The 16,163-nt window shown below is 41.6% G+C and overlaps 2 protein-coding genes across 11 annotated transcripts in view; one reads left to right on the top strand and one right to left on the bottom strand.

Moving 5' to 3' along the window:
- CEP70 (centrosomal protein 70) overlaps positions 1 to 2,482 on the bottom strand; it is a 118,823-nt gene extending 116,341 nt beyond the window's left edge. For 2 of the 3 annotated variants that reach the window (XM_082690538.1, XM_082690540.1), the window contains exon 1: positions 2,267 to 2,385. The gene's annotated coding sequence lies outside the window, so the exon portion shown is untranslated. Of the gene's footprint in view, positions 1 to 2,266 lie in introns of all 3 variants that reach the window. The other variant, XM_082690535.1, reaches the window with a different exon arrangement.
- FAIM (Fas apoptotic inhibitory molecule) lies at positions 2,274 to 15,911 on the top strand (the record flags this gene model as incomplete). 8 transcript variants are annotated; one of them, XM_082690627.1, is made up of 6 exons in its annotated part: positions 2,596 to 2,680; positions 7,183 to 7,241; positions 8,323 to 8,455; positions 8,804 to 9,032; positions 12,227 to 12,276; positions 15,458 to 15,911. In XM_082690627.1, 5 exons carry the CDS (start codon positions 7,198 to 7,200, stop codon positions 15,605 to 15,607), a joined length of 606 nt encoding a protein of 201 aa, XP_082546753.1. In that variant the 3' UTR covers positions 15,608 to 15,911. The 8 variants fall into 8 exon arrangements, 7 of the variants coding, with proteins under 7 accessions (XP_082546750.1, XP_082546753.1, XP_082546755.1 ...); XM_082690623.1 differs by lacking the exon at positions 2,596 to 2,680 and adding an exon at positions 2,781 to 2,842; XM_082690628.1 differs by lacking the exon at positions 2,596 to 2,680 and adding an exon at positions 2,876 to 2,967.
- Positions 15,912 to 16,163: the final 252 nt, after the last annotated feature.

Genomic DNA, 16,163 nt, shown 5'->3' with positions numbered 1-16,163 from the left:
AAGTTCAAGCCCCACGTTGGGTGTAGAGATTACTTAAAAATAAAATCTTATAAAAAGTCGTCCATCAATCAATCAGTCACTGATGTCAAAGGGCAAACTGGTGAGAGGCAGTTTAAGAGGTTAAGAACAGCATTTAGGTACCCTGGGAAACAAGGAAATAATCTGCGAATGAGAATAAAGTCAAAAGCATGGGTCACCTGGCTGGCTCCATGAGGAAAGCATGTGACTCCTGATCTTGTGGTTGTGAGTTTGAGTTCCATATTGGGCACAGAGATAACCTTGAGGTGTGTGTGGGGGGGTGTCAAGTCAAAAGCAGGATCAGCTTGACTGAACAATTTTTTTTTTTAAGATTTTATTTATTTATTTGACAGAGAGAAATCACAAGTAGATGGAGAGGCAGGCAGAGAGAGAGAGGGAAGCAGGCTCCCTGCTGAGCAGAGAGCCCGATGCGGGCCTCGATCCCAGGACCCTCAGATCATGACCTGAGCCAAAGGCAGCGGCTTAACCCACTGAGCCACCCAGGCGCCCTTGACTGAACACATTTTATACTCAAGTTCACTACCTTTCACAGTATTTTCTTCAGACTTTCTTTTCATAACAGTTCTGTCTAGTAACAAGTAACTAATGCTACCATCAGTGTCCTGGTCCCCGGGAATGAGTAGGTGGAAAATGTAGCCCAAACTGGTATGTTCCTCAATTCAGGTATCCCAGGAATTATACCAAAGAGAAAACAGTGACACAGAACAAGCCACCTGAGGAATCAGATTGCACTGACTATTCTTGGTGCAAACATGAATGCACCTCAGTGCTCTGTGGGCAAAGGAGCTTCTCAGGCCTCTAAGGAAGGGCCCAGATATTTCTTCAAGCACATTTAACCATTTTGTCATCACAGGCCTTGTTAACATGACAGGTCTGGCTCTACATGCTGGCCCTGTAACTTCTGAAGGGCTTTGGGCCTCTGTAATGTAAGTACTGGGCTGTTGTGAAAAATACAGGCAACAATATATAAGGACATAGCAAACATCCAATAAATGACATCTTACTGGTCTTATAAAGGATATCCAGACGTCTGAAGTTTTACAAGAAAATCTGATCCTTCATTAAACAGTATCACTGAGCTGCTCCCCAACCAGGGTTTCCTGATGCTAGCCCAACTAAGAAACAACTCAGCATTGTTTCTTAGAAGAAATAAGGACTAGAAAAAAGTAATTAGGAATATCATTCAGCTAGCCTTATCCCATCACTGGAAATTTCCACTCTGGGGCCTTTTACCCTTTCCCCACTACCTCACTCTTTCAACAATTATTTATTGAAAACTCTGCTCAAGACACTGGTTTAGAAGAAAATACAAATATGAAAAGTCTTTGTTTTCCAGAAGCTTTCAGTATAGGGTGGCAAACAAAAAATCCGTGCTCACAAAGCAGAATCTGTATGATATAATTTGCTTAAGCATTCAGTCATTATTACTTTGCAGACTGATTAATAGGTTGTTTCTTTTTGTGTCTCTATCCCCCTTCTCTCACATACTTGCTCAGCATTTAGAAATGACTTCAACTCTACCAACCCTAAAGATAAAATGATCCTTTATATTAACCTCAAGCGGGAGGAAGAAATTACACAATAGAGCATGGATGCCTCCATGCCCCTCCAAACTTCTGGGCCATCAGAGTCCTCACCAGAATACTGTCAAATGTCTGTATATTATTGTCTCCGGGGCCACTCACTGGCCTCCTCAAATGGTCCACTCAACAACTCTCCTCCCTCTCTGCTGATTGCGAAAATGGATACCACCTGAAACTTACCCAGGCATGCTCTACATTCATTCCTTAAACAAGTATTTATCAGAGCCTACTATGAGCCTGCACTGTGAAGATGTGCGAGATACACGAGTGAAAGCCAAGCAGCCACAACCCCTGCCTTTCAAGAACCTCAGTCCACGGCTAAGTTACCCATTAAGCAAAAATTACAGAAATAACTGCACACCCTGACAAGGGCTAAGGAGAATTCAAGGGTTCAGGGCCTGGATAATTTTCCTTAAAAAATTATATGTCCTGCAGCAAGCTCAACAACCAAGTGTTGGATAACTAAGGGAAGAGGCAGGGAGGAGCTCCCAGCAGAGGGAAGAGCATCTGCAGAGGCCCGTGGAGAGAAAAAGCTTGCATCATTCGAGAACTACATGGGGCCTCACGCGTGCTTTAAGGAGCTTGGGTCTTTACAGAAGTAACCAGAAAAGATTTCAAGGGGCGAACGCCATAATCAGATTTACCTGCCCAATGGCTTCAGAGCAGACACAGGGTCTCTTTTTGCCACCAGTTTATCCCCAGCGTCCGGCCCCGCGCCTTCTATCAGCGGGTCCCACCAGCCAGGGCTTAAGGTTTGGGGTTTGGGATGAGGCAGGGCTCCTGCAGAGAGCGCCAAGCCCTCCGCTGAGGCAGCGGGCGGGGGTTGCGTCCGCGGCGCTCGGCGCTCGGAGGCGGGTGGCGGCCAGCGCTGGGCACCTCAGGGGACCTGAAGCGCCACAGAGTCGGCGCGCTCGCAACTGGCGGCGGCCGAGCTTTCAGCTTCCGAGGAGGGAGGCGCCCGGTTCTCGGCGAGGGGAGCAAGGCCACGCGGCCCGGGTGGCGGAGCCGGAACCCGCGCGCTCCGTGGCACAGAACCTGCCGTGGTGCCCGGCGGCCAGGTAAGCCCCGCGGCAAAGGTGGGGAGGCCCCGGGTCGGGCCCCAGAAGCCCCTGCGCCCAGCCCCGGCGTCCCCGCTGTAGCGCGGCTGCGGCCATCTCCCGGCGGCGGCGGCGGTCGCCGCGAGCGGTGGGTGGTGTCTACGCGGACCGTGAGCCGGGAGGGTGAGGCACAGGGGTGTTCGGGAGTTTTCTGTCGTCCGGGCCCAGGGCGGAGGCAGAGGCGGGAACTGTGGGGGCGGGAGCAGCCTGCGGGTCTCTCCTTCCTGGCCAGGCCCTGCGACCTGAAGGTAATACTATTCCAGCCGTTTTTTCCTGGACGCCTCAGCGGAGTCAAGGTCGTGAGGTGCTGTAACTCGGCTCCTTTACCTAAGCGTGCGGCTCGCGCAGCTCCCCGTGGCTTCACGTGGTTTTGTGCGACCTTTGGGCCTCCCTGGGCTGCGCTCGTGTGCGCCAGGTTGAGCGCAGCGTGCCTCCGCAGGGCCTAGCCCAGGCTGGCCGTGCAGTGTCTTAGTGACCGCACTGCGACTGACTTGGTGGATTCCCTCCCTGCTGGTGAACGTGGTTTGCAGTGGGTAGCCAATACGGAAAGCAATTCCTTGAGCACTGTTATGTCTGGTGTGTTGAGCATGATTTGTTTAGAGTGGATCTGTTGTAAGGCTTGTGGTTTACGGGGTAAAAATGCTCCTCAGAAAAGTTACCGGTTTTTTGTTTTTTTGTTTTGTTTTGTTTTTTTAAGATTTTATTTATTTGACAGAGAGATCACAAGTAGGCAGAGAGAGAGGAAGGGAAGCACATCCCCCTGATGTGGGACTCGATCCCAGGACCCTGAGATCATGACTTGAGCCGAAGGCAGGGGCCTAACCCACTGAGCCACCCAGGTGCCCAAGTTACCGGTTCTTGTACCTCCGGTAGCCTTTGGGGACACCTGGCTCCTGAAGCTTCCTGACGCACTTTGCTGGAGGTCCCAATGCTTCCCATGGGTCTGGACGCACAGAGTCAACACCTATTTGTTGAAGACTGACTTTGTGGCTGGCCTTACCTAGAGCTTTTGCTGAAATGGGAACTATGAATATCTTAGTAATATTTAAAACGGACTTGGGTTTAGCTTGGACAGACCGTAAACAGCCCCAAGGACGGTTAAACCCAAGTTAAGGGCAAGATGGTTTCGATGAAGAGTAGAAACGTCTTAATAGTTAGGTCTTACTCTGAAACTGACCGTTGAACTGCTAGGGAAGAGATTTTAAAAAAGATAATGCTGATGCCTAGTTACTCAAAAAGCTTTCTTCCAAGACATGTAAAAAAGTTTCAAGTGAGTGACATCATCCTCATCAGTGGAAATAAATGGAATTTGTTTTTCCATCCTTTCCACTTACATTTTTGTCTTAAAATTCATTTTATTTTTATTTTATTGTTATTTTTAAAGTAGTTTTCATGCCCAGAATGGAGTCCAAAGCAGGACTTGGACTCACCACCCCAAGATCAAGGCCTGAATTGAGATCAAGAGTTGGATGCTTGGGGTGCCTGGGTGGCTCGGTGGGTTAAAGCCTCCACCTTTGGCTCAGTTCATGATCCCAGGATCCTGGGATCCAGCCCAACATAGGGCTCTCTGCTCGGCAGGGAGCCTGCTTCCCTTCCTCTTTGCCTGCCTTTCTGCCTACTTGTGAAGTCTGTCTGTCAAATAAATAAAAGTCTTAAAAAAAAAAAAAAAAAGTTGGATGCTTAATTGACTGAGCCACCCAGACACCCCTTCATTTACATTTTTAAAATTTTGTGCTAAAATAGAGGGAGTTTTCTTTATAATGATCATTTTTCAATTTGGTCACTTGATCCTGAAAATTAAGTATATGTGTAAGAGTTCAAGAATGACAGTGGAGGAGAACCTGGATGGCTCAGTGGTGTAAAGCCTCTGCCTTCGGCTCAGGTCATGATCCCAGGGTTCTGGGATGGAGCCCCGCATTGCATCAGGCTCTCTGCTCAGCAGGGGGCCTGCTTCCTCTTCTCTCTCTGCCTGCCTCTCTCTGTCAAATAAATAAATAAAATCTTTTTTAAAAAAAAATGACAGTGGATTAATTCCTTTCTCTCAAGTTTTAAACCAGAGTCTTCTCTGGCCTTCCCACCTATTTGGTAGGGCTGGGATCCTTTCTCTGGGGGTCCATTCTGTCCTTTACTTTTTCCCATTACAAGGACTGTCCCATGGCTGTGTCATAATCATCTTTTGGTCTCTACGGCCTCTCACTAAGCTTAGTGTCCAATTCAGTGCCTGGCACGTAAGTGACTGTTAACATGGTGAATGAATTTAGAGTATGACATGTGTTTATTAAGTCCAGTTTGTAACTTGAAGATGTGTGACAGGTATTTCTCATTTTTCAGATGAGTGAGGTAGATATTGCAGACAAGGACAGTTGTGATCATCTTTTGGTTATAGATAATGGTCGCATTCCAAGAAACACTACCAGCAGGGCACTTGGGTCTTTCCTTTTTTTAAACAACTTTGTTGAGGTGTAGTTCACATACATACAATTCACCCATTTAAAGTATATAATTCAATGTCTTTTTGTATATTACAATATTATTTTTTTTAAGTTGTGAAATACGTATCACATAAAATTTGCCATTTTAACTGTCTTTAAGTGTACAGTTCAGTGGGATTAAGTACAACCACAATTTTGTGTAGCCATCACTATTTCTAAAACTTTTCAGCACTTTAGATAGATACTCCATAAATAAATGAATATATGAATGAATGTTGATGATTTAGGGAAAATTTTCAAGAAATAAATGTGATCTTGATTTCTCACTTCCCTTCTAATTTGTTGTGTTGTCTTTTATATTATATATGAAAAGTTATTATAATTAAGATGATACCATGCCTTATTGTAGTATGATAATATTGAAGTTCATTATAATGGAAAACTGAGCAATTCTTTCAAGTTTGAATAGTGAATTACTAAACTTTCTAGGGTCTCTAAAAGTTATAAAGCAAAATATGAAGATACCCCTAAACCCACTCTGATTTGCAAAAGATGGCTTATCCAAATTTATATTATGCTATTTGGCTTCCTTTGTTGCTGCGAATTCTCTTTGCTTTTATAGTTGCAGGATACCCTCCACTTTCACAGGAGATACCCCAGGGCTTCCTAAGATTAGAAAAATTCACAAATTTGTAAAGTGCTCTCAAAACAGGGATTTATTTTAGGTACAAAGTATTTGAATTTTTAATTTTTATTCTAAAATTTTCATCTTTTCTGTGCTGCTGGATTGCTTTTATCAATGTTAATCCCTTCTTTAACATCTTTTTAAAAACAGTTTGTGGCTTCTGGCTGTTTCCAGCTAAAGAAGTCTGGCAATCTCCCATTTTTTACAAGGAGAGCGCACACTTGGACATCTATAGGGAGAAGGCCAGGCCAGAGTAGATCTGGAGAGCAAAAAATAGTTGAAGTTATTTTTCAGTAGGTTTGGCAAGGATACAGCTGTTAATCCCAAATCTCCAAACATGGAGGGTTTCCTATGCATGTGTGAATGAATATATGTGTGCTTCTGATTTTAGTAAAATTTAATTAATATTACACCCCAGTTAATTCTGAGGTAATTGCATGGGAGTACTGGGCTTTAGTCTGGCTCAGGCCCTACTAGTGACCTGAGCAAACCACATAATTTTGTGGATTCATTATTGGCACTAGTAAAGTAAGAGGGCTTAGGTAAATGGGTAAATTAAGTTTGCTGTTCGAAAGTGATCTAGCATATCCTTGGTGGCTTCCTGCAAACCAGTAATTTCTTTGAAGGTATCTACAAATTTTTTTTTTTAACTTTTTACTTATTTTTTTAGTTAAGTAAGCTCTACCCCCAACATAGGGATTGAACTCACAACACCAATATCAAGAGTCATGTGCTCTACAACTGAGCCAGACAGGTGCTTCTAAAATATTTTTTAAATTATATATTCTACCATAATATATAGCCTTCTAAAACTGAATGTTAGGATTGCATTTTAAATTTTTTACCACCGTGTAACATCAATGCTTCCTGAAGATGTATACTGTTTATCCTGGAGTTTTATGTATTCCCTGACCCACTGCCTCATACCCTTGAGGCTTCTTATACCTCACTTTGAGAAGCGTGGGACCCAGAGGACTGGGTCTCTAGGTCTCTTGCAGCTCTGATGTGGTTATCACATTTGAAATAAACTCTAGGTCTCTTGCAGCTCTGATGTGGTATCATATTTGAAATAAACTAGAGTCTGTTCTCTAGTTTTAGGAAGTTATAAATTTATAACAGGGAAAAATATGATTGGCCAATTTGCATGACTTAATTTCTTTTCCTGACAACTGGAGATTGCAATTCTATTGTATGTATAAGCTGTTTCATCAGAAACTGCATGCAATTTGAGAAATGGATTGCAAACTTAGAAAAAAAACCCTTTTGCAGATGTCCTTTTTGTTGCTCTCAGTCTTTCTTTGCTGCAATTCTGCTTTTTTCTTTCCTGCCTGCTAATTGGATTAAAGACTATTTTGCCATCCATGGCATCTGGAGATGACAGTCCTATCTTTGAAGATGATGAAAGGTAAATGTCTTGCGTGGCAATAAAATTAGCTCTTCAAACTTTCAGGATTGTTTTAATCACTCAGGTATTATTTATCCAGTCTACTTTGTTAAGGACACATTTTTTAAACTTGCAGATTGCAAGATAGTTTTGCTTTTCTGTGACTAAGAGCAGGGTAGTAAACACCTGGAATGGAGGTGGCCGCTAATGGCACACATCTTTTCCCATGGGGCCTGGATGTAAGGTCTCCAAATCTGTGTTAGCCCCAAGTTCTCAGCAATCACTTCAAGATGATGTAAAATCCACTTACCATTTCTGATGTAGAGTACACAAACAATATTAGAGTGAGTAAAGAGTAAGATGTAGTTAAGAGAGCAGGCTCAAATATAGTCTGTATATAGGTATTACATAATATATATATGTACTCATGCTGGGCACAGACATAAATATTATATACTTTATATTAATATCAAAAGTATATATTTAAGTTGTGCCAGAGGCAAAAATCCTTTATTTTCTAAATAAGATTATGGTAGTAAAGACAAGAATTACCATTTTCCATACATTTTTTTTTCTTTTGTGATAGGACATTTCTTCTATGACTTCTCTTCTCAGTATAATAAATTAGAACTGTTTTTGTTAAAATGAATCCTAACGGGTTTAAGTATGAAAGGTTTGGGGAGTTCCTGTTTTGGAGTGAAGGGATCTGAAAAAGAAATACCAGAATTAAATACTGTGCTTTTTAAATGGGGATGTAGGGAAGAAGTAGAGACTTTTTATTGACCTTTCCAAGCACTCTTCTGTAGCCCAGCTTAGAATGCTATCCTGGATAGGTTCTTAATCCTATTAATATTAAGGTGACTTTGTTTAGAATTATCCGACTATATATCCATATATAGTAGTTTCATCTTAAAGAAAGAGTAAGAGGGAGAAGGAGAAGATAGTTATATGTACTGTGAGTAGAAATTCTTAGGTACTGTCACTTTAATAACTTGTAATTTTAGGGCTTTAAAAAAATCCGGTATTTTCATCTTGGAAAGATTTATTTGTTATATTCTTACTGCTTTTGGCCTATTGTAATTGCTTTATTTTATTCCCTTAGCCCTCCTTATAGCCTGGAAAAAATGACAGATCTCGTAGCTGTTTGGGATGTCGCTTTAAGTGATGGAGTCCATAAGATCGAGTTTGAACATGGAACCACATCGGGCAAACGAGTGGTATATGTAGATGGGAAGGTAGGAAAACATGGATTACTTTGTAGATTATGGCATACATAGAAGCTTGAATTTGTTAACATAGATTCTTCATATGTAATTCAAGGCTTTTCTCTTACATTGATTATCTTTATATTTGGGCCTGGATCATGTTACTGGACAAAGAAAACTAATAAGAGTTATAGAGTTCATAGAGTGTAACATTTAAACTTCAAGTGCTTTTATTTTCTAAAATATTTGAATCATGAAGTAATAAAATTACATCTAAATAACACTGCTATTTACTCACTTTAATTACAACATTTCTAAAGCTAAATATTAAGTTTTCTTCCATTTGTGTGTTTTTAACTTTCATATTTTGTTGCTTAGGAAGAGATAAGAAAAGAATGGATGTTCAAACTAGTGGGCAAAGAAACCTTCTGCGTTGGAGCTGCAAAGACAAAAGCAACCATAAATATAGATGCTGTCAGTGGATTTGCATATGAATATACTCTGGAAATTAATGGGAAAAGTCTCAAGAAGTATATGGAGAACAGGTCAAAAACCACCAATACTTGGGTATTACGTTTGGATGGTGAGGACTTTCGAGTTGTGTTGGGTAAGTGAGCGCTATTTCTGCAGAATTTATTGGCTTTTTATGGTGCTTGTTTATTAGTTCCCCCAACTATCCAGACCCTTTATAGGAGCTTTGCGTAGAGAGAGTGTAAGTATGTGTAGGTGTATTTCTGATGTACCATATGAACGAAGTATTCATTTAAATGACTGATTTATATGAGAGCCAGATTTTGTAGTGATAGATTTGAGGATTATAAACAGGTTTAAAAAAAGAAATAATGATGTATTATTATTTATTATTGATATTTATATTATTGTCATTATTGATACTTCTCTTTAAAATGATGTTTAGAGACAGTAGAAATTGAAGATTGATCAGTAACAAAGGAATTTTTCTCTAGGTAGCAAACAGTTTAGTACTGTAACATCTCAAAGTTGTCAAAGTCCAAATAAGGTAGATTACAAAATAAAGAGTAATAAGCCATTGATCTTTAAGCTAAGCTCTGTTGTTACAGATCGCTATCTATGTTGTTTCTACTGGGCCTATAAAATAAATATTTACAAGTTGCTATCTTTTCTCTCTTCTGGTACTCCCGTATTTCCTGCTTCTCATATCACTAAAGTTAAGACCATTTGGATTATCTCAGTAATTCACTGATTCATTTATTTAGATAATATTGCGTACCTGCTAAATACCAGTTAGCATACTGTAGTATGCAGTAGAAAAAGAGATGTTGTCCATGCCTTAAGGAGTCTACAGTCTATTCAAATGCTACCATGTTCTTTTAAAAAAATTTTTTTGAGAATGAAAAATGTGGGGGCATCTAGGTAGTTCAGTTGGTTAAGCCTCTGACTCTTGGTTTCAGCTCAGGTCATGATCTCACCATTGGTCAGGATCAAGCCCCGTGTTGCGCTCTGTGCTCATTGCAGAGTCTGCTTCAGATTCTTTATCCCTCTGTCTCCTGCTCAGTTTCCTCTCTCTCTCTCTCAAATAAATAAATAAATATTTTCTTTAAAAAGTGAAAAATGTTTGGGTTACTGGCTGGCTCAGTTGGTGGAGCACATGACTCTTAATCTCAGGGTCATGAGTTCAAGTCCCACACTGGGTATAGAAATCACTTAAATAAACTTAAAAAAAAATGTTTATTCAGTAATTAAATGCACATAGTTGGAAAAAAAAAAAAACCCAGAAACTCCTATATAGCTTATTTATTGAAGGAACTAGATCAATTTGTCTTGAAGAGTTTCCTGTGGTCTGGATTTTGTTGATAGCACTTCTGTGATGTTTCTCTTTCTTTTTCTTTTTTTAAAAATATGTATCATTTATAGTTTTTATTTTTAAGTAATTTCTGCACCCAAAGTGGGATTTGAACTTACAACCCAAGGTCAAGAGTCACATGTTCTATCAACTGAGCCAGCCAGGCAGTCCCTCTTCTCTGTTTCCCATACATTGGTAGTTGACTGAAGAATTGGTCAAATTTAGGTTTAATTTTTTTTTTTTTTTTGCAAGACTATAGTTTTATTATATCAAGAGGCACATGATGTTTGTCAAACATTGCCCCTCCTGGTGTTTTTACTGTTTTGTGCTCCCAGTACCCATTTCTTCACAGGTTCTCCAGCTGAGCATGTTGTCAGATCTTAAATTTTTTTAATATTCTGCTACATGAAAAATGATATTTCAGAGTTGTTTTTATTTGCCTTTTTCAAAATTAAGTGAAGTTGAACATCTTTTCACATTTGAGGTCCTTTTGTTTTTCTTTCCTGATAATGCATCTTCGTGTCCTTTGACCTACTTTCTTTTGGGTTGTTGGTATTTTTCTTGTTGATTACTCAGAGTCTCTATGTTAGTAAGATTAAACTTTTGTCTGTGCTGTGAGCTTTGCTTATTTTTTTCCACTTTGTCATTTTTTGTATGACTTTGCTTATGCACATATGTGTTTTCTTAAATGATGTAGGAATATTTTTTACTTTTACATAGTTAAATGTATTGCAATTTTCTCTTTTGTCTTCTGGGTTAGATTTCTTCAGAGGCACATTAATAATAGCTTTATAGAAGGTCAGAGTTCAGTATAAATTCCATTCTTCACCACCATCATGGTTTACTTCAGCAGTGTATCCTCTGCTCAGGTGTTGGGACGAGCTCAGTTTCCCTACAGCTGCTGCCGTTGATATGCGCCCCTGCCCCCGCACCCCAGGCTGCCACTAGGGCAACCATGGCCCACATCTCCTGGGCCCCTCGGCCTCTCTCCCCTTTAGCCCCGCTCAAAGGCCTATCTCTGTTCTCTGAGGCTCCCTTCTCAAGGTGTGAGGAGAAAAGAGTCCCTACTAGACTGTGTTCCTGGAATAGATAGGCTGTTAGAATGAAGCCCCTGCCTGGCACCTCAACTGTGACCCGCAGGCAAGTTTTTGACCCCCAGGCTTCTCACATGCACACAGGTCCCAATTCTAGGCTTCTTATAATGCCCACAGCTCATCTTGTGGCTGCTTGATGAGTACAATCTTCTCCCCCGCCACCCCCCAGAACACTGATATTTACACTTGGATCTGGGGATCCTCCCCCAAAATGCACACGTGTCCTTGCTCACTTGCATACATACATATGCCTCCCAAAGCGAGCCCTGACACCTAAACTAATGCTCAGGTGGCTCATGGTAGCAGTTTGCTCCACAGAGTCTGCACAGTCCAGCAGGGATGCCTGTGTTTTTCCTTATGATCCAAAAATTTTCCCCCAAAATGAAATCATCGCAAAAATGAATAGAGATTATTGGGCCCTCCAGTAGGAAATTTAAGGTTAGATTTCTAAGCCTGTATGCTGTCCATCCTACATGAACCCTGTCGCAGCCTTTCTCGGTGACCTCTTTGCGCCATCATCCACTGGGCTCTTTGTGCAAGGCATTGGGGGATTATCTGGTCACTGACAACAGTCTGTGGTGAGGGCCCTCCTCATACTCATTTCTGTGCATCCTTAATCCTGAAGTGTGTGTTGCAGTGTTTATTTTGTTCAACAGGGCTTTACCCATTGTACCGAGGCCCTGATCATTTCTTAAAAGATTATTTTGTTTCATTTTTATTTTGTGAACCAAGAGTAAACAGTTTCTTCAAATTTAGAAAAATTGGAAAGCCATGAAAAGTTAATAGAGTTTTAGAAGTCCAGTATATCAAACTTCTTTTAAAATAATAGAGTTAATTTTATGTCTGAATCATAGATTATAACTTTTGTTGTTGTTACTTTTACAGAAAAAGACACTATGGATGTATGGTGCAATGGTAAAAGAATGGAGACAGCAGTAAGTTGACCCTTTGATTACTCTTAGTGCCACGGGTAAGGGTTGCTGCTGAAATGTTGCTGCGTTTCCTAATGATGGAGATTGATAATTAACCAAGGTCCTCTAGGTTAAGAACAAGAAAGAGATGAAGTACTCCTGACTCCAAATTCTGGAGACCTTTCCAGGAGAGCACCTGGGGCAGGGAGGGGTTGGAAACACCTTCTGTTGAGAGCTGACCCCAGCTCACATGCTGCCTTTCCTCTCCTGCACCAGGCTCTGTCCTAAAAGGAATTCACACATCCATCCATCAAAAACTGCCCCACAGAGGTTGGCATCCTCCTGTGTTTGTCCAAGTTAAGGTTGGGCTTCATTCCACAGCTCCTCAAACCTGCATGTGTAGGAATCATGTGGGATCTTGTTAAAATACAAATTCTAACATTTCCCCTGGTACCAATGCTATATGTTGCCCCACGGGTCATGCTTGAAATAGGAAGGCTTTACACCATACCCTCAAAGCAGATAGGACTTTTCTAAAAGTGGAGTTTTTTATTTTATTTTTTTTTTTAAAGATTTTATTTATTTACTTGACAGAGAGAGATCACAAGTAGGCAGAGAGGCAGGCAGAGAGAGAGAGGAGGAAGCAGGCTCCCTGCTGAGCAGAGAGCCCGATGTGGGACTCGATCCCAGGACCCTGAGATCATGACCTGAGCCGAAGGCAGCGGCTTAACCCACTGAGCCACCCAGGCGCCCCTAAAAGTGGAGTTTTTTAAAAAGGAGGAATATATACATGTCAGATGACACAAAGGCAGATAGGAAAGGGCCCTGTCACCAACCCCAGAAGACAGGTGGAATGTATAGACCAGCAGTGCCCAGAGGCTACCCCACTCATTGTGGCCAAGCATGATGACATCCACATCTAGCCCCACAGTGTCTGGCCTTTGCTGGCAGCTGCTTGCACCACTATGGCCATGGGTGGGATGACTATTGGAGTGATTTCAGCAAGAATGAAATAGCAGTGTGCATAGCACAGGGAGCAAGCAGAAGCAGAGGAGACCATCACGGGAAGCATGGAGTGTGGGACTGGGAGCTGCAGTACCTGGATGGAAATTTGCCAGGGCCGGGGAGTCTGCTGGCAAGCCAGAGGTACTCTCCTCTGTCCCCACCTTTCATGCTGGCTTCCAACATGAACACCAGGCCTAGAGATAATGGGACCCACTCTGCTCTAGTCAGGTTTAGTTAGTTGTCCATGGTGAGTGCTGCCCTTGTCTCCTTCATCTGGGATAGGTGCAGGAAGGTGAGGAGCAGTGCTCGGAGGGCAGGAAGTCTGGGATGAGTTTGTTCAGCTGCTATCTAAGACCTGCCTGCTGGGTCTTGTGGCTGTCTGCTTCTGAGGAAGTGCCTATGCCAGAAACCAAATGCTACAAAAATAGATGCTTCTCTCTTTCTTAATCCTGGTTTGAATTCTTGAAGGGTTATTGAATCAGGGTTCACTCAGAATCCATCACCAGAGCTTGAGCAGGGTTAGATCTACTGATTTAAATCTAGAGCTCTCTGGGTTCAATCTACTGATCCAGACTTCTTTTATGCAGAGAGGTTTAGAGAGCTCTTCAGTGTTTTATGGCCCCTTTGGAATAGCTTCGTTATCGTTAGCATGGATCAGGCACCTGCTGGTCCTTCCTGTCCTTTCCTTCCTTCCCTGGAATTCTCTAGATGCCAAATTGGCAGTTTTGAATCCTGTTCCCTCCCCCTCAAGGAATTCTCCAGTGCAAGTGTAAAGAGATGTTTTGTGATATTAAGAATATGGTTGTAAATAAGTAAGAAGTTCAAAGTCATGTTCTTACACAATGTCTTTGTTCCTCAGTAATTAGCACGAAACCACAGGTGTTTGGACAATAGCACTTTACAACCGAGTTGCCTCCTCACTATAACTCAAACTGAGTTTGCAGAGTAGTTTCTGCAGCTCCGCATGTGGGCAGCCTTCCCCAGTAGGTGCTCCCCTGCTCTTGCTGCCCGTGAGCTACAGTTTATCCCCTCCTTTTTCTTTCCATCTCAAAGCATCATGACCAAGATTATGTATCTAGCAAATTCTGCACCCACAGGGTCTTGTGGTGGTGTCAGTACTCCTCTGGTAAAGAGCTTTGGGCTGGGTTCTCCCCACAGCTCAGAAAAAGCTCTTCCTCGTGCGGCCTGTGCTCTCTCAGGCTGGGTAATGGCTGTGGGGCCTCCCTGGGTCGGGTCCAGCTGCCAGGAAGCTCGTGGCCAAGTTTTAACCCTGGTTGTGCTTTCTTTGTTTTCTGGCATATTCTACTTTCATCCTCAAACCCTCCTGTTCTTCCTTTCTTCTCTGCACTACCTGGCCCCTATCTTTTTACTCTAAATTAACTCCTGTTCAGTTCCTGTTCAGTAAAAATATAATATGAGCCATAGATATATATCCAAAATATTATACTTTAACATCAATATTAAAAGTTTTTAGAGTTATTTTACATTCTAAGTCTTCCACACTCCGTGTCTGTTTTTCACTGAAGCAGCACATGGTATTTCAGACTCAGCACATTTCAAGTGCTTGACTGCCACACACGGCTGGTAGCTGCTGTGGCAGACAGAACAGGGCGAGCTTAGGTAGTGCTTGGTCTTGTTATCTGTGTGTTTTACTGTAAGTCACCTTGCATTCTGAGGAATTGGGTTTTCAGAGTGGGCTAAGAGCATTCTATCCCTTCCTGATGGTTGTTTTGCTACTCCGTGCCTCGATGCCCTGGTCTGTACAGTGAGGAGAGTAATAATGCTGCTGTCAGGTTATGGAGAAGGTTCAGTGAAGTAATGCTTGCACACTGTTCTTGATACAGAGCAAGTGACTCAGTACAAAGTAAGTGCTGGCAATCATGCTTCCCATTTGTACTTTAGTAGTCAGTGTTGTCTCATAGTGCATGTTATAGACACACAGCCATAAGACATAAGGGCTTTTTTTTCCCTCTGAAACTCAAGATTGTTCAAGATAGTAAGCGGGTACAAATAAGAAATGTTCAGTTCACAGCAGACATGGAAAAGCATTTAGCAATACAAGCTTCTGATTTTAATTTTCCTAAGCCTAACATTTAGCTAATAGATACTTCATTATACCACCCTTTTTAGATGGTGTTGATACTCTAGACAAAGATAAATGTTTCTGGAACACTAATTCCTCCTTCTTTTGTTGGCCTAGGGTGAGTTTGTAGATGACGGGACTGAAACTCACTTCAGTGTTGGGAACCATGACTGTTACATAAAGGCTGTCAGTAGTGGGAAGCGGAAAGAAGGGATAATCCATAGTCTCATTGTGGATAATAGAGAAATTCCAGAGATTCTTGAATGACTTCATGATAATGAATTTTAATCTTAAGATGTAAAGATCAAGACTTTTAAATTACTGTGGTAATTAAATATGTTCAATATGTACTTTTCAGTACACTTAGTCTGCCAGGTGTTTATTTTTTAGTTACTTGAAACTGTAATATTCCAAGGGTCAAAAAAATTATGTACAATCAATTGTAAAAATTGCAATTTATTTTGTAAATAATGTAAAATGTTTTAAAGCCAAATGGAAAATAAGATATGGACCAAAATCACTCATGTTTTACAAGAGGAATTTTTACTATAATAAATGCTATAAAATAAAATTGGTGCTGCTTGATCTGTGTTTCTGAAAATGGATATCTTCATTGAAAAAAAAATTTATTTTAGAGAGAGAGCACATGAACCAGGGGAGGGGGCAGAGAGAGAGAGAATCTCAAGCAGAATCTATGCGAAGCACAGAGCCTGATGCATGCGAAGCACAGAGCCTGATTTCATGACCCAAAGATCATCAACTGAGACAAAATCAAGAGTTAGACACTTAACCGACTGTACCACGAGGGGCCCCTATCTTCATA

Source organism: Mustela nivalis (genome assembly GCF_964662115.1).
Source record: "Mustela nivalis genome assembly, chromosome: 1".
Lineage (NCBI taxonomy): Eukaryota > Metazoa > Chordata > Mammalia > Carnivora > Mustelidae > Mustela > Mustela nivalis.
This window is presented reverse-complemented; position numbering and strand designations above follow the sequence as displayed.